This window comes from Plecotus auritus (genome assembly GCF_963455305.1).
Source record: "Plecotus auritus genome assembly, chromosome: 11".
NCBI lineage: Eukaryota > Metazoa > Chordata > Mammalia > Chiroptera > Vespertilionidae > Plecotus > Plecotus auritus.
The window spans coordinates 49,620,815-49,647,037 of NC_137777.1; the positions used below are offsets into that span (position 1 = coordinate 49,620,815).

Here is a 26,223-nt window from a genome sequence, read left to right on the forward strand (position 1 = left end):
GAGATATTGGTATGTAGTTTTCTTTTTTTTTTTTAATATATTTTATTGATATTATACAGAGAGGAAGGGAGAGGGATAGAGAGCTAGAAACATCGATGAGAGAGAAACATCGATCAGCTGCCTCCTGCACACCTCCCACTGGGGATGTGCCCGCAACCAAGGTACATGCCCTTGACCGGAATCGAACCCGAGACCCTTCAGTCCGCAGGCCGATGCTCTATCCACTGAGCCAAACCGGTTTCGGCTGTAGTTTTCTTTTTTAAAAATATGTTTTTATTGATTTCAGAGAGGAAGGAAAAGGAAGAGAGAGCTGGAAACATCAATGATGAAAGAGAATTATTGATCAGTTGCCTCCTGCGTGCCCCACACTGGTGGTCCAGCATGCAACCCGGGCACGTGCCCTGACTGGGAATGGAACTGTGACCTCCTAGTTCATAGGTTGTCGCTCAACTACTGAGCCACGCCAGCCAGGCTATAGTGTTCTTTTTTTGTGTTATCCTTGCCAGATTTTGCTATCAGGGTTATGTTGGTTTAATAAAATGTATTAGGAAGTTCTGCCTCTTCTTTATTTTTTTTTTGTTTCAGAAAGATGCATTTCAAATCTTCTTTGAGTGTTTGGTATAGTTCACTGATGAAGCCATCTAGTCCTAGACTTTTGTGGAGAGGAGGTTTTTGATGGCTGTTTCAATTTCCTCACTGCTGATCAGTCTATTTAGATTTTTCAATTCATCGTTTAGTCTAGGAAAGGTATATATTAATTGGAACATATCCATTTCTCCCCCAGGTTATTGAATTTGATGGCAAATAGTCCTTCATAGTATTCTAATATGATCCTTTGTGTATCTGTGACGTCTTTGGTGACTTCTTTCATTTCTGATTTTGTTTATATGGGTTTCCCTTTTTTCCTTAGTGAATTTAGCCAAGGGTTTGTCAACTTTATTAATCTTTTCAAAGAACCAGTTCTAAGTTGTATTTTTTGTAGTCTTTTTGTTCTTTATTTGATTCAATTCTGCTCCAATATTTTTGAAAAATATATTTAAATTAATTTTTATTAATTTCAGAAAGGAAGGGAGAGGGAAACATCAATGATGAGAGAATCACTGATTGGGTGCCTCCTGCATGCCCCACACTGGGGATCAAGCCTGTAACTCAGGCATATACTCTTCACAGGAATCGAACCTGGGACCCTTCAGCCCGCAAGCCGATGCTCTATCCACTGAGCCAAACTGGCTAGGGGTCTTTTCTTTTTCTAAATCCATTTCAGTTTTCTATAACCTTTCTTAGTGTGACCTGGCTTTCTATAATAAAAACAGACTCCTCTACAGGAGTTTCCCAGCAAACCCTATTTAGTAATTCTGTTGCTTTGCTCCCAGAAACCAGTAGGTGTATTAATTGGAATAGGTCAGAATAACCAGAATCATATGTTCTAACAGTTAAATTTCTTTGTGAACTCATCAGGGTCCCAGAGAAAATTTTTAGATAGAACCTTCATTTTGTTCTAGTTCAAGGAATGTATAAAATTGATGTTTTCCCTCTGCCTGAGACGGGCTTTTCTCCCAAGGGAGCTACCAGAATTTCTGGGTGGTTTTTCATTCTGAGTGTCCCTGAGATCAGTAGGGAGCTGTGATGGAGGAGGTAGGAAGAGAAAGGGAAGAGGAAGGAGAGTAAGCCCAGCCAATGAAAGTAAGGTATAGCAGAGCAGTTGGAGAAGGAAAAGTGGGGCACTGGCTTTGAGCGGCTTCAGAAGTCTTCCTTAGTTCAGATAGGCTCTAAATGTTCCTGTTAACTTCTCGTAGAAAGAAGCTTCTAATTTCCAATCAAGATAAGCTTCCCATTTATTCAGTTTAATTTTAGAGCTGACATTTTCTAATTGTGAATGCTAAAAATTAAGTTAGGTGTCAATAGAGCTCCATCTTGGCCATCTTAAGTTGCTATCAGTTCTAGTTAAACCTTCCCATTTCTGTAAGTACTTGCAAGTTAAGTCTTCCTATTAAATATACTATATATCTGTAAGAGTATTAATGATGGCTGAGAGTTTGGGGCCTTTGAGGCATGATTTCCTATGTAAATTTTAATTTTACGAGATTTGCAGAGTCTGAAAAACTTTCTAGGGATATTGGGTAGGGGGCTGAAGTGTGCTGTTTATGGGCTGCAAACCCCCCCCCCCAAAAAAAATTCTAATTACAGGATGAAAAGTTCAGAAACATAAAGCTGATAAGCTGATGTTTGTAACAACAAAAAGACCAATTCTAGTGTTTAGGCATAAAGGGAATTGTGTGTGCAAATTACTCTTTTTTTTAAAAAAATATATTTTATTGATATTTTACAGAGAAGAAGGGAGAGGGACAGAGAGCTAGAAACATCGATGAGAGAGAAACATCGATCAGCTGCCTCCTGCACACCCCCCACTGGGGACGCGCCCGCAACCAAGGCACATGCCCCTGACCGGAATCGAACCCGGGACCCTTCAGTCTGCAGCCCGACGCTCTATCCACTGAGCCAAACCGGCCTCGGCTGCAAATCACTCTTAAAATTTGATGAGAAATGATTTACATAGCCCCAGATTATCTCCCCACAAGATACTTAAAATTACAAAAGAAAAAAAAGTAATTTAAAATGAAGAAACCTGACCGGCCAGTGTGGCTCAGTGGTTGAGAACTGAACCATGTACAAGAGGTCCTGGGTTCAATTCTGGTTCAGGAAACATGCCCGGGTTTTGGGCTTGATCCCCAGCTCAGGACGTGCAGGAGGCAGCTGATCAATGTGTTTCTCTCATCAATGTGTCACTTCTGTGGTGTTCTTGCCAAAAATGGATTATCTAGAACCTAGTCATAGAGACATCAGACAACTCTAAATCGGGGACAGTTCACAAAAAAAAACCTACTGGCCTTTAAAGATGTTACGGTCATGAAAAGATGAGAAAAGACTGAGGAATGTTCCAGATTGAAGGAACTGAAATCCTGTAATCCTGAAACAGAAATATGTATTTTTATTTTTGCTAAAGAACATTATTGAGACAATTGAATGTACACAGAATTTTTTTATTATCGGATGAACTTGTTCTGGTTGTTTTAAGTGTTGTTTTTAGGATATACAGTTTTTAGGAAGTATTTAGTAGCTAAGGGGCATCTTAACTTACTCTCAAATGATTAAAAAAACATATTTTAGAAAATGTTAACATTAAAGGAATATGAGTGACAGGGAATTATTTATACTATTACAAGTTTTGTTGTGTTTAAAATTTATTTCAAAAAGTTAAAAAAATTGAATAACAGTGATACTTTCAGAAATTACCTTATAGATTTAATAAGTAACAGCACTGTCTTTAAGTTAGTATTTCCTAACCTGTGTGCTAAGGGTTATTAAGTTCTCCATTTCTTCATTCTAGATAATTTTTCACTCCTTTGCATGAAGTTGGTTACATTTATGATGGATGCTGGAAGGAGAATGGCACATGGATATTTATATAAATCAAATAAAGTCACTCTAATTAACAACTTTGAGTATCTTTCAGGGTGTGTCAGAGAGTAAAGTTCAAATGGAATTACATTAGTGTTTAAATAACTAAATTCATAGGAATTAAGCTGAAATTATATTGTCCTACCCATTCTCTTTGTTAATAGTAACAACATTGAGCACTCATCAATAAGCATTGCATGCTGAGAATAAATGGTGAGCCATGATTTGAACCTGGGCAGCCCACACCTATGCTCTCAATCTTCACAACATATGCCACCTTGTACAAATGGGGAAGATGCTCTAGTCCAAGGCAGCGTTTTTTGTTTTTTTAAATCTATACTGTTGAGAGTATTACAGATGTGAATAAAATTTATTTCATGTCAAGGACACAGTTCAACAAATTAAGACTTCTCTACTCACTGGAACATTTACAGAACGCCCACCATGTGACAAGTACCAGGGAACCTTCTTGCATGATTTTGGAAGTGTAAACAGTGTGTCCAAAAGAATGACCCGAGTTTAAAACCTGAGTTGTGGCCTGAGCACAGCATGGTTAAGTTCTAAAGTCAGAAGACACAACTGGTTTAATTTCAGCTTTCGGTCTTGCTGCTGGGTCTTCAGGCAAGAGATGAAACTTCTTGCTTCCTTCATCTATAGAGAGAATTGGTCCTCCAGAGTGGCTGAGGATTATGTGTAAAAGCACCTGCTATCAGTGAGTTCACTGAGGAAACCTCCTTGGTAAAGCCACTTGGTGGGCTGTCTGCCTTGCATCCTTTGGTGACACACCAACCTAACGATTGCCTCCTCCAAACTATAAGATGTTTTTGCAAACCTATCAAGGACCGCAAATGATGATGATTCTTAAAAAGGAAAGTTTGGTCAAATGAGCTCTCTCATTCCAATATTAACATTTTAATGCTGTTTAAATATTCAATTAGATATACCATTACTATGAATAGCTTATTAATCAATTTTAGAGTCTACTTAAATTGGCCTAACTCATAAAATGACTTAAATGTTTCAGGGATTATTTATTACAGCAGTATTTCCATGTAAGATTTCAGATTATGATGTTTTTTTTTTAAGAATAATGACTGCTGGAATTAAATAATTTTTGAGTAAAATTCATATTAGTTTCTCTGAAGATTTATAAAGTACTTACCATCATGAATTTTCATGAATGTAGTATTTACACATACATACAATACATACATACATATTTTTTAAATTGATTTCAGAGAGGAAGAGATAGAAACATCAGTGAAGAGAGAATCTCAGTGATTGACTGCCTCCCGCATGCCCCACACTGGGGATCGAGACTGCAACCCAGGCATGTGTCCTGACCTGGAATCAAACCATGACCTCCTGGTTCATAGGCTGATGCTCAACCACTGAGCCACGAATGTAGTATTTATTAAAGCTTTTTTTCTTAATTAAAAATAATGCCAGATAAACAATTATTACTTAAGTCTATCATTTATTTAGGAACAAGTTTTACACATTAGGATAAAGTAGTAAAGAAGTTAACGTAGAACCTAATGCTTTTCAACCATCCATTTTTTATATTATAGCAGCCATGAGAACTAGCCACTAGAAGTAATTACACCTGAGAGTAGTATCAGGGAGATAGGCTCTGATCTTTTATTACCTCATTCAGAATGATATGCCTTGGCTAAATCTTATTTCAGACCACAAAAACCTCAAGCACATGAATGATTGCCTTTATAATGCCTGGCACCAAAACCATGACCCAGACTGCCATCTTTAAAAGTCTGACATCCTGCTATGTGAATATAAATACAGATTGAAGTCCTGGTATTAAAGAAATGGCAGTTCAAGAAAATAGTATCTACGGTGAGCTGGCGGAGTATTTTCACTTAGTGTTAGAAAAATGAAAACACATTTCTTTACAAAAATCGGACCCAGGTTAGAAAAATTTTATGGAGCCAAATAATGACTTTAAGAGTCTATTTGCAGTAAAGGCAGCAGTGGCAGCTGATTGGCCCATATGCCAAACACATATGCAAGCAAGTGCAGATAAGCAGAACACACAAGCACTGCTCACAAGTACTTCAGAGCAAACGAACAGTTTTTCCAGTTACTGTCAAGAAGTCATCATCAGCCAAGGCACGCAATGCTTCTTCAAACATATCTTTGGTAATTGCCTTTGGGAAAAAAGAGAAACAAATATTTTACACATATCAAGTACTCCTTTATCTGTTACAGAGATACAATGCTTTCAATGTTAAAGAACCACCAGTCTTTTTCTTTTTTGGTGGTTATATACATTTCTATGTCCCAACTCAGGAGTGGCAAACATTTCATGTAAAAAGCCAGGTGATAAATACCACAGACTTGACATCTGTCATTAATTACTCAACTGTGCCCCCAACTACCAATGCAGCCACAGATAATATATAAGTGAAAGGGAATTATGATAGCAGGCAAAGGGCTGGTTTTGGCCATAAGAGTTCTTTTCACTAAACAACTCAATTTTACTTATTCACAGAAGGGCACCTGAGTATTTCATCCCCAAAACAAATTTACCTGATAAATTTGATAGTTATCACTACTTAAAATAGCAAAAACCCCCAAACATCCTGAATGTGCAACAACTGATTAAGTAAATGATGAAATATGCATGCAAAAGAATGTTACCAACCAGTACCATTAATATTATGAAATCTATTTGCCTTCACAGATGGTGTTGTTACTTTGTTATTTAAAAGAAACAGCAAGTTACAAAGCAGCATAAATATAATCAACTATGTTTTTTCAAAGAAAAGACCACATGTGAATATATACACATAGAAAAGTTATAAAAGTAGCAAATAATTTTTTTTTAAAAATATGTTTTATTGATATTTTACAGAGAGGAAGGGAGAGGAATAGAAAGTTAGAAACATCGATGAGAGAGAAACATCGATCAGCTGCGTCCTGCACACCCCCCACTGGGGATGTGCCCCCAACCAAGGTACATGCCCTTGACCAGGATCGAACCTGGGACCTTCAGTCCACAAGTCGATGCTCTATCCACTGAGCCAAACCGGTTTCGGCAGCAAATAAAATTTTAATTGTGATTATTTCTTTCCTTTTTTTTTTTTTTTTAAATATATTTTATTGATATTTCACAGAGAGGAAGGGAGAGGGACAGAGAGCCAGAAACATCGATGGGAGAGTAACATCGATCAGCTGCCTCCCGCACACCTCCCACTGGGGATGTGCCCGCAACCAAGGCACATGCCCTTGACCGGAATCGAACCCGGGACCCTTCAGTCTGCAGGCCGACGCCCTATCCACTGAGCCAAACCGGTTTCGGCTCTTTTTTTAAAAAAAAAAAAAAAATATTTTATTGGTTTCTTACAGAGAGGAAAGGGAGAGGATAGTTAGAAACATCGATGAGAGAGAAACATCCATCAGCTGCGTCCTGCACACCTCCCACTGGGGATGTGCCTGCAACCCATGTACATGCCCTTGACAGGAACTGAACCCGGGACCCTTCAGTCCGCATGCCGACGCTCTATCCACTGAGCCAAACCGGTCAGGGCATAATTGTGATTATTTCTTGATGAAGGGTTTATGGGTGATATTACTTTTCTCCATTATCCTTAACATTTACTATTTAATAAATGAAGAAAAAGATTAGAAAAAAAAACTGAAAGCCAATAATAAGAGAAAAAACTCTATTACACATAAAATACATATGAACACTTACTATGTCAGATTGTCCTCGAATATCTTCAAAAAGTTGCTGGTATTTTAGAGCTGGCGTTTTCCCTTTAGATAAAATAAGTTTTCTCAATGCTTCGGCTAACTCTTCTTTCCGTTTACGAGAGGTGGCACTCATTCCTAATTTAAAAGAAATTAATGAAAATATTTCTTCTCTAAGAAAGTGAAATGTCTCAAACTTCCATTAAGGTTAGGGGATAGTGGCTGAATGCTAAAATAATATCAATTACCTTTAACATCAATTACATAATTTTCATGTTTGATACAAATAACAAACCTGTAGTAAGAATAGATATGTCCACAATGCCGGTCCTGGGGTCAGTGGCAGACTGCTTTAGAGCCTCGCGATGCAGGCGCTTTGCCTCTTCCACATCAATTGCTTCAACTTTGCTTGAAAACCGTACTTTAGCATGGGCTTCTGCTAAGCGAATCAGAGATTCTAGCTGTCGAGGGTATGCAGAGACCATTCCTCGGCTACTACCAATCTTCCTCATGTCTACATAAGCCTAGTGTACACAGAAAAAAAGCCAAAATTCCTTGTTAACAATAACCTTGTTTGGTGGTTGAACTTTAAACATTTAGGATTCTATTAAATAAACAAAACTACTGCCAGGCTGCCATGTGCAGGGACTGAGGGGAATGAAAAGTGAGATCAAGCTTTGTGCCTCAAAGCCAAGAAGGTGGTATCCGATGTGATTTTGGAGAATGGGAAAGTATGTGAGGCCTAGTACTCAAAGGACTAAGGGGCAGGCTGCAGTCAGAGCAGAAGACAATCAGGATGCCTATCTATAAAAGCTCCTCAGGCACTGACTCCAAATTATATCCTTGCTGAGGACCCATTTAATAAGGCACGCAAAAGAATACTGAGATGTTACAAAGGTAAGTTGTAGTAAACTTATATATAGATGACATAGTTTTATTTCTTTTTGAGCAACCGTCAAGAATACAAATGGGCCCTAGCTGGTTTGGCTCAGTGGATAGAGCAACAACCTACAGACAGAAGGGTCCCAGGTTCAATTCCAGTCAAGGGCATGTACTGGTTGGGGCTTGATGCCCAGCCCTGGTCAGGGAGCATGAAGGAGGCAACCAATCGATGTGTCTCTGTCTCTCCCCCTCCTTTCCACTATCTCTAAAAATCAATGGAAAAATATCCTCTAGTGAGGATTAACAACAAACAAGAATAATACATATGGAAATTTAATATTATCTGCAACTTTTGAATAGTTTGGGAGCTTCATTAGGATGCACAGCCCATAAAAATCCTCTTCCTATGACAATGTTTGAATAACCAAATGTGTCATCATACTCTGCTGCCTATGTAAGCGATACTGAAAAGTGAATATAAGATATTTTATTTTTTTTTTATTTATTTATTTATTTATTTTTTAAAATATATTTTATTGATTTTTTACAGAGAGGAAGGAAGAGGGATAGAGAGCTAGAAACATCGATGAGAGAGAAACATCGATCAGCTGCCTCCTGCACACCTCCCACTGGGGATGTGCCCGCAACCAAGTTACGTGCCCTTGACCGGAATCGAACCTGGGACCCCCCAGTCCGCAGGCCGACGCTCTATCCACTGAGCCAAACCGGCTTTGGCTATTTTATTTTTTAGAAACAAGAAAATGGAAGCTCAGGGAAACTGGATTACTTGTCCGGAGTTACAAAGTCACTAAGTAGAATGAACTATCCTTCAACTCCTATATTCTGATCTTAAATCCACTATACTTAGTATTTAAATGTAAGAAGTGTGTACAACCTATATAAATTAACCCTCTTTTTACATTTGGAAAAATCATTTTGCAACAAAGGGGAAAAAAACAGTTGTAGAGAGACATTTTTTTCAGGCTTTAAACATGGACATGTATTACCTCGATGAGAGCTTGGCTGGCTTCCTGGCTTAGCCGAGGCATGACCATGCTGTGAGCATAAGCAATGTAATCCTTTAGCACTGCCATGTCCATGAACTCCTCCTCCATTTGTTCCTCACTCTGGTAGTAAAGAGCGACCAGGTGGTGAGCCAGACGCCTGTCGTAGGCTTCATCCTGAGGGTCCAGCATGAGGAAGATCAAATCAAACCTGAGAAAATATTGTAAAAGCAATGTGTTCATAGTTGGGACACCAACATACCAACAAGCATAATTTAAAAATTGCTCTTGGGCCACCTAGGCATGTACAGTGAACATGGCATTTACTCAGGCTTGCTGAGGATTCTCCCCATGCCCCTTCTATCTAGGTTGCCTACCGAGCCTTCAGATCAATCCAATTCACCCTGCTCTGTTCCCATCTAAGTGACTGTTCTCCTGGCCAGAAACAGCTGATTCAAAATATTATGGTTTCCCTGAGGGAAATGTTACTATAATTTTAAAGACTGGAACCTATACTAATAAAAGAAACATGCCCCGCCCCCAGCCCCTCCCGGCCTGTGGGAGTCAGAGAAGTTGGGCAGTAGCGCCTGAGGCTGGCTGCAGCCAGGGAGACAAAGAAGCCGCCTGCCCCGTGATCCCAGGCCGTAGCCAGCAGCAGAAGCCTCACTTCCGCCTGTCCCACATCCTGGGGGAGACAGAGAAACCGGGCCCCAACTCCTGAGGCTGGGTGCGGCCTGGAGAAGTAGAAGCTGCCTGCCCAGTGATCCCAGGCTGCAGCCAGCTGGAGAAGCCGCCCGCCCCATGTCCTGGGGGAGATGGAGAAACCGGGCCCCAGCACCTGAGGCTGGGTGCGGCCCGAGAGACGAAGAAGCCGCCTGCCCCATGATCCCAGGCTGTAGCCAGCCAGAGAAGTCACCCACACTGCATCCCAGGGAAGATGGAGAAGCTGCCTGCCTGCGGTCCAGGCGCCAGCACCTGCAGCTGGCTACAGCCTGGTAAACAGAGAAGCCACCCACCTCACAGTCCCAGGCACCAGTACCTGTGGCTGCAGCCCAGGCAAAGCCACCTGCCCACTATACCCTGCAGCTGCAGCCAGCCTGGGTGCCTATGGCTGACCAGAGGGAGGGAAGCCCGGATCCCAGGTGCCTGTGGTTGGCTGGAGGAGGGAATCCTGGGTCCCGGATGCGGGGCTGAGGCAGAGGTGGTTAGGGGCAATCAGGCTGGCAGGCAGAAGCAGTTAGGGGCAATCAGGCAGGCAGGTGAGCGGTTAGGAGCCAGCAGTTCTGGATTGTGAGAGGGATGTCTGACTGCTGGTTATCCCCTGAGGGGTCCCAGATTGGAGAGGGTGCAGGCTGGGCTGAGGGACACCCTTTCCCCCCACATCCCTGTGTACGAATTTCGTGCACCGGGCCACTAGTCTATAATAATAAAAGCCTGATATGCTAATTAGACTGGATGTCCAAGCCGGGCTGTGAGGGCTGAGGCAGTGGCCGCGGCTGTAAGGGCCGAGCCCCTTACATGAATGTCGTGCATCGGGCCTCTAGCATACAAATAAAAATACATTCAACTGCTTAGGGAAAAAATAACTATTTGGTCAAAAAGTCAATAAAAATACAAAACAATTTTATGAATATTTGTAGTAGTGGGTTAAGCAAAAGTGGGGATTATATGATTATGCTTTAAAAATTTAACTTTTTAGAACCTTATCTACCACGTGTAGAATAGAATATAGTGGCTGATTCTCAATAGTGGCTTTAGGACTGAGATAATAAGAGTATTAAGTGAAGGGCTTCTGAAATAGGTGCCAAGGTGAAATGTCCTAATTGCTTCAAAAATCAAATGAATGACCTAACCGGTTTGGCTCCATGGATAGAGCGTCGGCCTGTGGACTGAAAGGTCCCAGGTTCGATTTCGGTCAAGGGCATGTACCTTGGTTGCGGGCACATCCCCAGTGGGAGGTGTGCAGGAGGCAGCTGATCAATGTTTCTAACTCTCTATCCCTCTCCCTTCCTCTCTGTAAAAAAGTCAATAAAATATATATATTAAAAAAAAATCAAATAAATATGGAGCGGATGAGTAGTTTTATTGCTAGCTCTCCCCAGTGGCCAGATAAGTTTCTATTAAACGAGTACAAAAAATGTTTTACATAAATGTTAAAGGCACACTTTAAAATTAAATACCCATTGCATTTTGAAGTTATTTATTACATGTTCTTACAAGCTAGTATCTTTTTAAAGAATTCTCGTGATTGGCCACAAGCCTTAGAACAGAAAACATAAGCATTCTCGTGATCCGTCCGCAATGTGTTAAGGTGCTGCACATAGCTGAGTAGAGAAACACAGTCCTTGCCATGAAAACCCTTCACCAACCAAATTTGAAAACTTTTGCATTTAAGAGTTTGTGATATTAACAGTTGTTGATTAGTATTTCCTTTCCTTAACCCCACCCTGAAAATTCTACAAATAAGCAAAGAACAAACATCTCTATTAAATAAAAACGTTTTCATACCTTGATAATAACGTGTGAGGTAGCTGGATATTTTCAATGGTAGTTTTTTTAGGATTCCATTGAGACTCAATAGGATTTGCTGCTGCCAGGATAGAAGTGCGTGCATTAAGCTGACAAATAATCCCAGCCTATCAGAGAAAACAGTGCAGTTAGAAGTCTCACCTGAATGATGGCTGGAACTGTGTGAGAGACATCTTTGCCTGGCATGGCCTCTACCATGTCTCCAATGTCACCAAGAGCCACGCCATCTTGTTGTCCCACTTGGGACAATACCCTGTCCTTGAATTCATGTAAAGGATTGAGTTTTAGATAACTGTGTATGCTATAACTGCATCTTTCTCAGAAACTAAACCTCTTGTATGAGCTTTAGGACAAAATCATTAGTGAGTTTCTACAGCAAAAATAACGAAAGAGGATCCTGTAAAAAATACTCAAGAGATTTAGCTGCAATCTAATAATAAAAGTATTTACCAGTGTCCCAGAGTTTAGAACCAAGGTAACACTGCAGTTCCACAGATGCTTTATTTCAAGTGTCTACACATTTCAAGTGTGTCCACATTCATGGGTGGAGAATGTGACGTACCTTTGCAATGGAAAGGGTCTGCTGTTCCATGACTTCATGCAATACTGATCTTGTACTTTCATTCATCTTGTCAAACTCATCAATACAGCAGATACCATTATCACTGAGGACAAGGGCACCCGTCTGCAGCACAAGCTGCCTCGTCTCCGGGTCTTTCATTACATACGCAGTGAGACCGACAGCACTGGAACCCTTTCCAGATGTGTACTGGCCCCTGGGGACCAGGTTGTACACATACTGCAGTAGCTGGGACTTGCTGGTCCCAGGATCGCCGCACAGCAGAATGTTGATCTCAGCACGAAATTTGCCCCTTCCTGTGTGACTAAAATCCTTCCTTGTTCCACCAAAGAGCTGAAGCAAGATCCCCTAAACAAAGAACCATGTGTCAACACTCATTTACTATATAATAACTAAGATATAGTTTAAATGTTAGAGGTACTTTTTCTACTCTATGAATTATAATTAAGACATCTAAATAAAGGTATAGAAAAATGAACGTGACACTGCTTTAAGTTATCACTAACCAATTTATACATTAGCACAACTATGTCAGAATTGTGGTCGTGTAAATCCCTCTTCTGTGTGCCTTTTCTTTCTTTTTTAAAAAAAGATATTTTTATTGATTTCAGAGAGAAAGGGAGAGGGAGAGATAGAAATATCAATGATGAGAATCATCGGTTGGCTGCCTCCTGCACGCCTCCTACTGGGGATTGAGCCCACAACCTGGGCATGTGCCCTGACTGGGAATCGAACCGTGACCTTCTAGCTCTTAGGTTGATGCTCAACCACTGAGCCACGCAAGCTGGGCACGTGTGCCTTTTCTTAGATATGGTAACATGTTAAGTTTGGTGTAGAGCAAGCATGTCAAACTCAAAGGCTAACACAGATCAAATAAACGAGGCATGCCGCCTGAGGGCCGCGAGTTTGACATGCTTGGTGTAGCGATAACGAAATGGACAATGATGCTGTGATTCTCCTCAACCTATAACCAGGTCAGGTTGTGAGCTCCCTGCTCTGTCCAATAGGCAGTAGCTCTTATCCTTTATGGTGGGGAGGGGTGGTGGCCATGGGGGAAGAAGAGATGGATGTTTACACCAAGCATGCCAAATGCGCGGCCGGCATGTTTGACATGCTTGGTTTACACTATTTGATCACAAAGAACTTTCTCTCAACCACAAATTAAAAATCCACCGTCACTGCCCTGGCCGATGTGGCTCAGGTGGGCTTCATCCCATGTACCAAAAGATTGCTGGTTTGATTCCCAGTCAGGGCACATGCCCGGGTTGGGGGCTCGATCCCTGGTAGGGGGCGTGAAAGAGGCAGTCAATCGCTGTTCTGCTCTCATATTGTTATTTCTCTCTCTTCCCCTCTCATTTATCTAAGTATCAATTAAAAAATATATGTATTTTTTAAAACTCCATTGTTACCTTCTTTATATCTTCATGTTCATAAATGCTTGGTGCCAAGGCTGAAGCAAGTCTCTCATAAATGTCTGGTTTTCTGGAAAGTTCCTTAAGCAACTCCACACGCTTTTCTGAAAAAAGCTTCTGCTCAGCTTCTTCATCCAGGCCATGCAGACGTTTTGCATCAGTTTTTCGATAATGAATGACATCAATGTGGGTTTTGTAGACAGACTTCACATTACTCACTCTTGGATTGACTCGAATAGGCACAGCTCGGTAGATGCCTGAGGGCACAACCACCAGACATACATACTTTTACCTTCCACTAAAGGGCTCAGTTAAGCAGTGAAGACAAGGGGCAGCACTGAGAGCTGAGAGCTGGCACTGGCTTCCCAGCTCACTGCCTTCATGGGCCTCCCTGGGTGTAGGTTCAGGGTTACACTGTAAAGCTTTCCGCCAAAGGGGACAGGATCAAGAAAGAACACAGGTTTCTGCAAATGGGTTTCATCTGTGACCACTTATTAGCTCTGTGACCTTGGGTACCTACATGAGCATAACTACACTACATATAACCATTCTTACGTTTAAAAGAAATTACTTTGTTTCTACAACAATGCTTGGCTCATGGCTGTGTTCAATGAATACCAGTAGTATTTTTAATTTCCTTAAGTGGACAATCTGCTTAGTAATTATTTGATCAGAACTAACTACTACTAAATTCCTGTACCAAAAACTTGGAAAGGAAGCTCAAGTCTTTTAAGAATCACTCACAAATTATTTCAAACAATCAGACAATCTACTGAGTAAAATGTGAACATACGATATAGAAAAAAATGACTGTATTTTGTTAATAGGACATACTTCTAGATGAATGGTTGTGCCCCAGCCTGCTTTCTAAAGAATACAACTTAAGGAGAAACCAAGATGGTGGCATAAACACCTAATCTGCTGCCTCGCACAACAATTTCAAAACTACAACGGAAAGACAAAACGACATCATCCAGAACCACAGAAAGGCTGGCTGAGTGGAAATTCTACAACTAGAAGGAAAGAGAAAAGCACACTGAGACTCAGAGGAGCTGCAGAAGGCAGAGGTACGGAGGCGGAGGCACGTGCGCGGAGATGGCTGGCAACTGAGTACGTGGCTGGCTTTCTCAGTCGGGAGGGAGACAAAAGCTCCTGACTGCTCTGAACTCCAGTTCCGGGTGTGATTCTGGGGACCCAGAATCATTCGGGGAGAAACTGGACTGTCTGGCAGTGGGCAAAACTCAAGGGCGGCTCTCTCTCAGAGGTGCTTGCAGTGATTACTGTCTGCTCCACCCTGAGACTCCGCCCCAACCAAGCTGAGCACAGAGGCTTTTGTAAGGCTTGTCCCTCTCCTGGGCCGCAGCCTGGCTGGCCCCCATTCCTCTCGCGTGAGCTCATTTGTGCCTGGCTGGTTCCCGTTCCTCTCCCCAGTGTTGAGTGTCTGAGCCGTTATGGCCTGACGACCATTTGCATGTTAGCTCTTTATTATATAGGATGGTTACTATGTTTAAAGCAATTTAGTTATCTTTATTGATGCCTATAATGATTCATCTTCACAGAACAGCAATTGAAATACTTATTTTATATGTCAAAAGCATTTTCCACAGCCTACTCCTCTCAAATACTTTAACATGTATCATCACATGAATTCCAATTTCCAATTTAAAATACTGGAGTCCAGCTGGTGTGGCTCAGTGGTTGAGCATCAACCTATGAACCAGGAGGTCATGGTTCAATTCCTGTCAGTGTACATGTACGGGTTGTGGGCTTGTTCCCTAGTAGGGGGTGTGCAGGAGGCAGCCAATCAATGATTCTCTCTCTTCACTGATGTTTCTATCTCTCTTTCCCTCTCCCTTCCTCTCTGAAATTAATAAAAATGTGTTAAAAACATATTGGATTAAATACTTGATAAAGTACTTAATATACTTTCATTAAAGTAAAAGTATCTATTGCCCTAACTGGTTTGGCTCAGTGGATAGAGCGTCAACCTGCGGATTGAAGGGTCCCAGATTCAATTCCAGTCAAGGGCATGTACCTTAGTTGCAGGCACATCCCCAGTAGGGGGTGTGCAGGAGGCAGTTGATGGATGTTTCCAACTCTCTATCCCTCTCCCTTCCTCTCTGTAAAAAATCAATAAAATATATAAAAAAAGTATTTATTAATAAAATATAATATCAAGGGTTTCAGAGCAGTAGGGGGCAGAACTAGGATTACCTATCTTTTTCACTAAAAATGACATTCTTTCAATTTTTAGCACTACACGTACTTTACTAACTTAAGATTGCTAGTGACAACTGCTAAACTTCTTACTGGAGAAGATACAGGATAAGTCCAGACTCACTGAATGGAATAGATGGACTGACTGCCCAGGACCCTTAGCTGCTCCTTGGATGCAATTTCCACACTGCCTTCACTCAAGAACTACGCTTGCCGTAAACACAACTACCCCCACCCCCGAGAAGCCAAGTGCCCACACTGCTATGAAGCATGAAAAGAAACTGACATAGCCGAAACCGGTTTGGCTCAGTGGATAGAGCGTCGGCCTGCGGACTGAAAGGTCCCGGGTTCGATTCCGGTCAAGGGCATGTACCTTGGTTGCAGGCACATCCTCAGTGGGAGGTGTGCAGGAGGCAGCTGATCGATGTTTCTAGCTTTCTATCCCTCTCCCTTCTTTTCTGTGAAATATCAATAAAATATATTAAAAAAAGAAGAAACTGACATATTCATGTGGTGCAGTGGAGAGTACTCTCTCAGCAGTAACAGAGCATGAGTCCTAGTTTCACAAATTACTGTAGAATTTTAGCCACACTGATCAATACTTCCCTGAATCTCAGGTTCCTCATCTCTAAAAATACCATAATGTAACTCCCAGAATGGAAGCAGGGTGCTCTGATCCATTTTTTTTCTATAATAAATGTTAACCCTTAACTCTGCATTTAGGAAATAGAATTATTTAAAATTCCAGAGTTGGTGAGACCTACTTCCTGGAGCTGCTGGCATAGCTCAAATCTTGGCAGTGTCTGAAGTTGTTTTCTCAAGATACCAACACTATCATTCAAGATACACACACAGCTCTGGGTTACTGCAACAGCAAGAAGCAAGTGACTGTAAGGACAACGCACTGATACATTGTCCTGCCAGGTTAGGAAGAAAGTGACTAAAGCAGTACATCCCATCTGAAGATCTGAATGACAGCTGGAGGCAGGACCAAGCCCCAGGCCAATTCATGACCAAGTCAAAGGACTGACAGAAAAGTGTGATTAAAAGTAAGACAGCCCTGGCAGAGTGGCTTAGTTGGCTGGGTGTCGTCCTGTGCACCAAAACATTGCTGGTTTGATTCCCAGTAAAAACATATGCTCAGGTTGGAGGCTCGATCTGTGCAGGAGGCAGCCAATTGATGAGGTTTCTCTCTCCCCCTCTCTCTAAAAACAAATCAATTGAGCCCTGGCTGGTGTGGCTAAGTGATTAGAGCATCAGCTCTCGCACCAAAGGGGTCTCGGGTTTGATTCCCGATCAATGGCCAATGGCATGTACCTGGGTAGTGGGTCAGTCCCCGCTCCCCCCCCCGCCTTAAGGGAGAGTGCAGGAGGCAACCAATGGATGTGTCTCTCTCACATTGATGTCTTTGTTTTCCTCTGTCTCCCCTTTCTCTCCCTCCCTCCCACCCTCTTCCTGAAAAACGAAAAAATATCCTCAGGTGAGGATTAACAAAAAACAACAAATCAATGGAAAAAAAGAAAGAAAGAAAAAAAAAAAAAAGGCAAGACAGGCTTATTGCATTAATACAACCTATATTCTTACCTGTAACATTCACTCTGTCCCCAGGTTGAACCTTGTCAACAAGATCATTGTGAGCAAAAAGGATGACAGTGTGAGGAGTCTGGCCTGCAGGCATATCTTCCGGAGACTCTTGAAGCTTGATCTGAAAAGAAAGCAGTGAAAACAGAAAGTCAGCAAATGAAGAAAGCATAATGAGAAAAACAGCAAGTTTTGTACCACTTAATAAAGAACTACTTTCGATGCCCAGAATCTTTATTTTTTAAAACATTGTTCTTTGCCCTGACTGGTTTGGCTCAGTGGACAGAGCGTCGGCCTGCGGACTGAAGGGTCCCGGGTTCGATTCCGGTCAAGGACATGTACCTTGGTTGCAGGCACATCCCCTGTGGGAGGTGTGCAGGAGGCAGCTGATCGATGTTTCTAACTCTCTATTCCTCTCCCTTTCTCTCTGTAAAAAATCAATAAAATATATTTAAAAAAACCAAAAAAACAAAAACAAAAAAACATTGTTCTTTATGTTAATCTCTAGGTAGTTAGGTTTTTAAAAAAGCTTTTAATGTGACATGTTATTTACTTAAATTGTTGTATCACAAATCAGCGAGCTGGACAAGATGTCTTAATGAGCCAATTAGTTAGGAGCCATCTCTATTGCTCTCAGGTTCAGAGCAGAGCAGATTACCTGTCAAATTCTGAACACCCCAAGGAGGAAGCATTCTCTTTTTATATCTTTTTTAGGTCCTTGTGTAAGTTATTTTTACAGACAATTTGTAACCTTGAGTACTTATCGTATCTAACAAATACCTGTAACGTTGAGTATCATATCTATACAGGCACCTGGCATCAATATCAGCTAGATGGCTAGCTTGCAAGGTCAGACAATTAAGTTTATCTTTTCTATTCAAGCAAAAAACAAAGTTACTTTATAGTCTAAATATAAGTTGACATACAGGTTAAGAGACTAAGAATAACAGAGTAGTTCAAACAACAGTTTCAAACAGCAGTTTTCCAAAGGAGCTATGCCTCAAAATATTCCCCTATTTGAGGGAATAGGAAGGCAGCAATTTAGGTGACTATTTTTTGCCATTTTAAGGTTTAGTGGGTACCCCTTTGCATAAATGTTTGTCTATATTTCTAATTATATTTTTAGAAGCTACTTCTAGTAGATTTCCTGGGTGGAAAGGCCTTTCTCAAATCAGGTGTCCTCTGGGCAGAGGTTTAAGGATATTAGGGAGGAAGTATGTGCTCTCAATGTAAAGAGCAGCAAGTTCAGCCATGCAAGTGTGGCTCAGTTCGTGGAGGATCGTTCCATGCACCAAGAGGTCACCAGTTTGTATGCCCGGGTTGCAGGCTCAATCCCCAGTAGGGGGTGTGCAGGAGGCAGCTGATTGATGTTTCTCTCTCTCCTTTCATTTCTCTAAAATCAATAAAAACATGTTAAAGAAAAAAAAAAGAGCAGCAAGTGCAAAGGTCCTATAGCAGGCTTGAGCCTGGTTGATGATCTAGGTGTAAGGAAATAGTTGAGACACTGTCATCAATAAGGTCTGTAGGTACAAAGGTGTGTTGTGGCTGATGATGAGCCACATTAGGTTTTATTCTAAGTTTGTTTGGGAGTCTTTGAAGCATTCTACGAATATATACTAAAGCTCTTTGGGAGCAGGGGTTCCACCTTTGTACCTCCAGCTCTTAACACCATACTGGTGTGAGCTGAAGTACATTTGCTCCAATAATTTGTACCAATATTAGATACAATTTACAACTTAATTTAATCTTCAATTATTTTTCACATTTGTTAATATTTTTCTTATTGACTCCCAATAATGGAAATTACCTTTTGTAGTATTTTGAACACATTCTTTTAACATTAAAATTATTTAAAGACTGCAACAAAATAAAACTTAAGTCCTTGTGCATACTTTTACACCAATACAATCATAGTAAACAAATAATTTTTCTGCATTTCCCCACTTATTTGTCATTTTAAAAACTTCATCTTAAAAATTTCATGATTAGAGATAAAAGGTCAAACTTCTTATACAATAAAACTGTGAGAACTTTAATTTCTCAACCCATTTTTTTACCAGTGGAACACTTGCAAAAATGACAGAATTTAACCAAATAATTTTTACTAATCTTAAATATTTTATATAATCTTATTTAAAACACTAAAAGTTTTTTGTAACCTCCAATAGTTCCCATAGAAACATCTCATGTTATATTTGATTTAATAAATCAAAGAGACTAATTTGATCTGTCGACCATTAAATTTAAGATGTGCATGGTGGAAGAATGCACTCTATCTCTTGTTACAAAGTATTTTATGCCATGAGAATGTGAAATATATAATGAACTGATGATGCTCACTGGCAATAAAGCAGGGTCACTGCCATCCCAAAGTGGAAGCCTTAAACGTGCTCCAAGTATCCAGGCCACAACCCTGTGATAAATCCTACAGTGAGAGAGAAGGACTGAAGTAGCTGACACCTTAGGAAGCAGGGTTTTAAGGCTTCACAAGTGGAGAAGTTTTTTAGGCCTTTTGAGAATCCGGATCAAAGCAGAACAAAAAGGCAAAACATGCCAAAGGGAGGGCCACCCAGCGCACCCAGGAAGGCCATGTACTGTTGGAAGCCCCCATTGTCTTCATTAGCAGAGAGGTGTGGACAAGGAACCAGGAAGCATGGTCAACCTTGAGGCTCTGAAAGGTCAGAGCCAACAACCCACTGTCTAGTTGAGACAATGGTAGCTAAAGCAACTTCCACCTTCTAGATTTATGTAAATTCTTGCTGATTGGCTATTATTGGAATTGCCTGCCTAAAGGCTATATGGGTGTATCCCATAAGTGGAGTCCTTCCCCTGGAGTTGGGCTCCTGCCTGGCCACCAATATTTCCAAATTAATATTTTCTAGTCTCTTTCATTTGTGTGCGGCCTCCTCCAGAGCCCAAACCCTGAACCTGAACCATGAACCACGCAGGTCGTGGGGGGGGGGGGGACACTGGCAACTGGAGCCCAACGTGGGGTAACTCACAACGTACCATCTGCTTGTCCGAGAACACAGAGCGGTTGTGGATCAGTGCCATGCTGTGGGTGGTGTGGCAGCGCTCACATACACAGGGCTCGGCAATGCGGCCGCGGTCCATCTCCACCTGGACTGTGTGGGCACACACCTGACACTGGAAGAAGGCCTCCTGCATCTCTGGAATAAGCTGGGATGTTCTGATTACCATGCCACTGATGGCGATGAGTTGGTCGATGTCTGCAAGAATAAGAGAAAGGTCGGCTTGTCCATTAGCCACTACCCTCAGCTCCGTCAGATGTGGTATCTCCCTGGGCTGGATTCCTGCCAAGGCAGGTCTGGGTCTGCTGTCAAGCACAAAGCTTCCTATCTGGAGGTGCAGAGGTACCTGGTAATGGCAGGGGTAACAGGTAGGCACTGTGGCCAGGGCACGAACATCTCACTCACTACCTTCAGGTTTGGCCTAGAATGCCCATCCTGTGTCTAGTCTGCCTTCCTCTCAACCCCAATGAACCTCTGGCTCTTTCTTCCTGAGTCCCCTATCCAATAGGCATCTGACCACCTTTTTTTCTCAGCTGCCTCCTGTCTGGCTCCACTTTCAGATGAGGAACTACGCTTTTGCCTATTTTGTCCCACCGCCTTCCTCTCACCTATTGTGCCACATAGAAGTCCTGCTGCCTCAGTGTATGTACAAAGCATGGACTCTAGAGCCACCCGGCCTGCACCCTGGGGCCACGTATACCTCATAGAGTTGTTGAGGATTAAGAGTCAGTTTATATAATACAAGCCTAAAGAACAGTACCTGACAGAGATAAGCACTATATAACTCAGCCAATCTTCATTATATAAGTCCCTCTATAGACTATTTCGCACTCTACAATTTGGACCTTCCTTGACTTTTTCCTCAACTAATTCCCACTGCTGGCTCTAAATGAGTTACACTGTTATTTCTAGTCAACAAAACAGTGTAGTCAGCTATTGCTGGTCTTATAGATTGTCCTATCCCTTAAGCACTTGCAATGTCCCCACCAGAATTCCTATCAGAGATGATGCCAGGTGTTGACTTCATAAAATGAAAAAAATAAATAAATAAATAAATAAATTACAATTCTTCAATAACTAGTGAAGTCCAACACTTGCTCATGTTTACTGGCTGTCTTATTTTCTTTGACTGAAATTTATGACTTTTATATTTTTACCTAAAGCAGTGTTCATTAATTGCCAATAACTTTTATACCTCAATCTTTATACATGGCAAATATGTTTGTCCTGTATTTTTACTCTGATGGCCACTGTCCAGCTTAGGATCCTGTTGCCCTATATTTGAGCTACTGTTAGTCTCCTAATCGAACCTCAACATACTTTGCACACTAGACCGACCATGAACTTCTCAAGAGGGTCAATCTTTCTCTTCAATGGCTCCCTATAGACTCTGTTTTGCTTCCTTGTGTCTGGCTATATCCCTTCTTTCTGCTGTCTAGAGAGAATTCCTTCATGTCTGCTTTCCAAATCCTTGCTATAATCCCCATTTCTATTTCACCGTGAGTTCTTCCCACTTCGGCCCAGTGCTTTCCTCCTCTCCCCAGACTGAGACATCTCCCGCACTGTTCTTCAGTTACTCCACCTCTTCTTTCATTTAATTTCCCAACTAGATTTATTTTTTAAGCTCTAGGGCAGGGATCATATTTGTACTTGTTTTCTACAGTGATTCTGAGAAAGCATAAAATTATAGTATTTGGATAAGTTCACCTTAAGAGAGAGAACAGTTACATAATCTTTTATATAATTTCAGTTAAGTTAAAAAAGGCTTGGTGGGTTCATAATCATATAGGTTAGCTGAATCTGATATTATTTTATCAATGTGCAATCTATCACCACCAACTGTTTTAAAGTTCCTTGATAAAATAAGGTTTTGCTTATTTTCATGTAAGGTATTTTCCTGCTATTAAAAACATTACCTTCTGGCTCTGGCTGGGTAGCTCAGTTGGTTGGAGCATTGTCCTGATACACTAAGGTTGCGGGTTCCATCTCCAGTCAGAGCATACAAAAGTCAACCAATAAACGCATAAATAACATTTTTTGCTCTCGCTCTAAAATCAATTAAAAAAGTTACCTTCTGGATTCAGGTTCCTCATATTCTTAGTCTTCAAAGGATTGAATGGTCTTACTTGAATCTGATGTTCTAAGATTGAGTCAGGATAACGGTCAAAAAAGATCTCATTGACAGCCATATCAAAAGTTGGGATAACCTCCTATAAAAAATGAGAGGATACCAAGCTGTGTTTGTATTTCCATCTTACGGTTAAACATAAAGCACTTCATATTAGCAAAGAGTAAATGCAAAAACACATGGCATAATCCAAAAGCATTATTTTAGTCACACACATACCATTTATAAATCGTGGGTTCACTCAATTATCTTACGTCTGCATGCTCTCATTGGGGTTAAATGTGGTTATACATAAATAGTGCCTTCAGTATGTACTGGCATATTTTAGGCTCTTACTTAGTAACAAAATGAATTCAAATTTGTCAACACTTGTTCCCCATTCTGCAGATGAGAAAAATAGCCTTTTGGGTGGGGGAAGGGGGGGCAGAGCTAAGCAACTTGACCCAGGTTACATAGCTATTAAGCAGAAAACATCAATATTTAAAACTGAGTCTGCTTGTCTCCGAAGTCTACAGCTATAATCCATATAGTTAACATAGTGTCAATTAAAAGATAATGTGTCACTGACAGCAATACACATCCCCATTCAGAAATGTTAAAAGTGTGAAAAGGGCTTATCTTAAAGGAGATTAAACACAGCTTTCTAAAGAAAGTTCTTTTGCCTTGGGGGCATATTCTTTGTTACCACCAAGGAAATTCTGCTATTCAGAAACTCTTAAGATATTCTAGATGTTTACTGTAATTCATCAAGGTCAAAGACAAATTCTTACCTGTGGGTAGCAGATGAGCTGTCTGTATAGATTTTTGTCAAATGATTTTATGTGTTCACAGTTTACATTTAAAAATGGCTCCCCAATAACATTAATCTACAAGATCAAACGAACAAGTTATAGTCTGATTATTTTGAAATGCATAATTTGAATTTGTAAGTAAGAATATATAATTACCTCCCCAAGTCGTTGCATGTACAGAGGTTCAGTAATATCTATACCAACATTTTCTTCTTCTTTAGCCAGAGGGTCAATAAAACGCTGAAGAAATCTCTTGATGTGGAGAGAAAAATATTAAGCTTAATGCACTGAGGAATAAGCAAGTATTTAAAACACAAAGTTATGAGTATGTCACTATTACAAAGCAGGAAAACATCAACAATTCTAAACCGCATGAAAATCTAACAGCAGGGCCTGGCACCAGTGGCTCAGTGGTTGATTGGTGAACCAGAAGGTCATGGCTCTATCCCCAGTGGGGGGTGGGGGTGGGGGCGGGCAGGAGGCAGCCCATCCATGATTCTCTCTCCCTTTCCCTTCTTCTCTGAAATTAATAAAAATATATTTAAAAAAAAACCTACCTCTAGGTATTATGGCTACTTAAATATAGGTCATTAACACTTTCCCCCAGCATTTCCAGCCTTAAGAGTATGAATTTGAACACATATAGCTCACCTGAAAATTTTCTTTGCATGTTGCCACATTTACATCTGTTCCCCAAATCACAAGTTTTTGGCCTAGAGACTGCTCACTTGCTACTATATCTTCTGCTGCTGGCTACAGAGAAAAATATGACAGAACCACGTTAATGAACCATGTTATGTTCCCAAACCAAGCTATCAGAAGACTACTGTGTACTCACCCCATCGGACTGCAAATCCACCTGCAGTCCCTTCCGTGCAGACCCCAGGTCAGGCCTCTGCCTCAGCGGTGTGCCTCTCACACCACTCCTTGGGGTTCCCTCCACTCGAGAGCTGGGAGTACCATATGTCAGTGGTGAACTAACATCAAAGTCAAGGGGAATAGCTATAAAAACAACATGTGGATATTTACAATGAAAGTCTGGTAGCGTATCATTCCGGAAAATACAGCATGTTCTCTATTGATAAAAGTCAGTGATCGGCAAACTCATTAGTCAACAGAGCCAAATATCAACAGTACCACTGAAATTTCTTTTGGGAGCCAAATTTTTTAAACTTAAACTTCTTCTAACGCCACTTCTCCAAAATAGACTTGCCCAGGCCGTGGTATTTTGTGGAAGAGCCACACTCAAGGGGCCAAAGAGCCGCATGTGGCTCGAGAGCCGCAGTTTGCTGACCACGGATCTAAGTCATCTAAATGCAATAGCAAACTGGCTGTTTATTGTAACCTCTCCTGGTTAAGATTCTGAGGTCTACTGAATGTTCTATAAAAAGCACTACGGTTAGCCCTGGCCGGGGTGCTCAGTGGATAGACCTTTGTCCTGCGGAGGGAAGGGTCCCAGGTTCGATTCTGGTCAAGGGCACATGCCTGGGTTGCGGGCTCTGACTAACATGCAGGAGGCAGCCAATCAATGATTCCCTCTCTGAAATCAATAATAATGAAAAAGCACCACTTTCTTTCTCTGCTCACTAAGCCCTGACAGGTACCATCCCACATGGAATTATTTTCGTTGCTACTTCATAACTGTAATTTTGCTCCTGTTATGAATCTTATTGTAAATATCTGTGTTTTCCGATGTTCTTAGGCTCTACAGCAGCGACCCTCAGGTTGAGAACCGCTAGCAGGGTCGCCTAAGACCATCGGAAAACACAGATATTTACATTACGATTCATTAACAGTAGCAAAATTACAGTTATGAAGTAGCAACGAAAATAATGTTATGGTTGGGGTCCCCACAACATGAGGAACAGTGCTAAAGGGTCGCGGCATTAGGAAGGTTGAGGACCGCCGGTAGCGGGTCAGGAACACACCTGAGGCGGGTATCTGAGGCGGGCTGGAAAACAACGCGTCCTGGGCGGCCGGGCTCTGCAGGTCAGCTCCGGGCGAGGTGGGCAGTGGCTGCAGCTCTCCCGTGGAGGTCGAGTCCTCGCCTCGGCGTCTCTGCGATGGAGGTGACCTGGCATCCTCACTTCGAGCTTGTGACATACAAAACAGAGAAGGTGGTCATCAATCCCCGCGGCTGGTCTCCCTGGATGTGTGCTCCTCTTGGAAAGTCTAATTCCCAACACCGGCCAAACAGAAAGAAGGAAGGGAGCACGGGCATGTTCAACCAGTCGACATGAGAAAAACTCTGAAAAGGGTGGGAAATGGGCGCCCAGCGTTGTCTGCCTCGCAAGAAAGTCTCTGCCCACTGGAACAGCAGGCCCTGAGCAAACGCTCGCCGTCCGCATGACACCCCCCCCCCCCCCGGGACTGGAGACAGCGCCCCAGGCCCACGGCCAACGCCTCTAAAAGTGGCGGGAAAGAGCCAGAGGGCGGAGAAGGGAGAGGCGGGGGCGGAGGGGCGCGCGGCTGACCCCACTCGCGGGAGAGACTTACGCGTCTGCGCGGGCGTGGCCCTGCGGCGGCTGCCGCGGCGGCTGGGGGTAGACGCCGGGGACGACATGGCGCTCGGAGTACCTGCGCGACAAACTCGGGGTCACGCCGCGCCCGCTTCTGGCTGCTCTGCCGCCGCACAGACCCCCTCGCAGCGCTCTGCGGGGTTACCGAAAAGAGGCCGCTGCTCCCGACGCACGAGGGTCCCGGGCTGCACTCGGTGGGCTGCACTCCGAGGGCCGCACTCCCACACCTCACGAGCCTGGCCCCAGGTTTCCCGCCGGCCGCGCAGTCGTCACCGTCGTCACGGTTTCGGCGGCGCCTCACCAATCACAGCGGCGCTTCCGCATGGCTCCGCCTCGGAGAGGCGCCACTGCGCACCGACAGGGGGGACTGAGCTCCGC

General features: G+C 42.2%; 1 protein-coding gene across 1 annotated transcript; it reads right to left on the reverse strand.

Annotated features, from left to right (window-relative positions):
• Positions 1-4,911: 4,911 nt before the first annotated feature.
• Positions 4,912-26,127, reverse strand: MCM4 (minichromosome maintenance complex component 4). The gene is made up of 17 exons (XM_080647231.1): positions 25,991-26,127; positions 25,823-25,903; positions 25,255-25,419; positions 24,165-24,328; positions 23,978-24,079; positions 23,483-23,578; positions 23,306-23,401; positions 22,479-22,617; positions 20,385-20,605; positions 17,379-17,499; positions 13,575-13,834; positions 12,148-12,513; positions 11,565-11,692; positions 9,060-9,267; positions 7,466-7,694; positions 7,175-7,308; positions 4,912-5,624 (listed from the first exon to the last, which is right to left on the reverse strand). The coding sequence occupies exons 2-17, from the start codon at positions 25,887-25,889 to the stop codon at positions 5,532-5,534; spliced, it is 2,589 nt and encodes an 862-aa protein (XP_080503357.1). The 5' UTR covers positions 25,890-25,903; positions 25,991-26,127; the 3' UTR covers positions 4,912-5,531.
• Between the last annotated feature and the right edge of the window lie 96 nt (positions 26,128-26,223).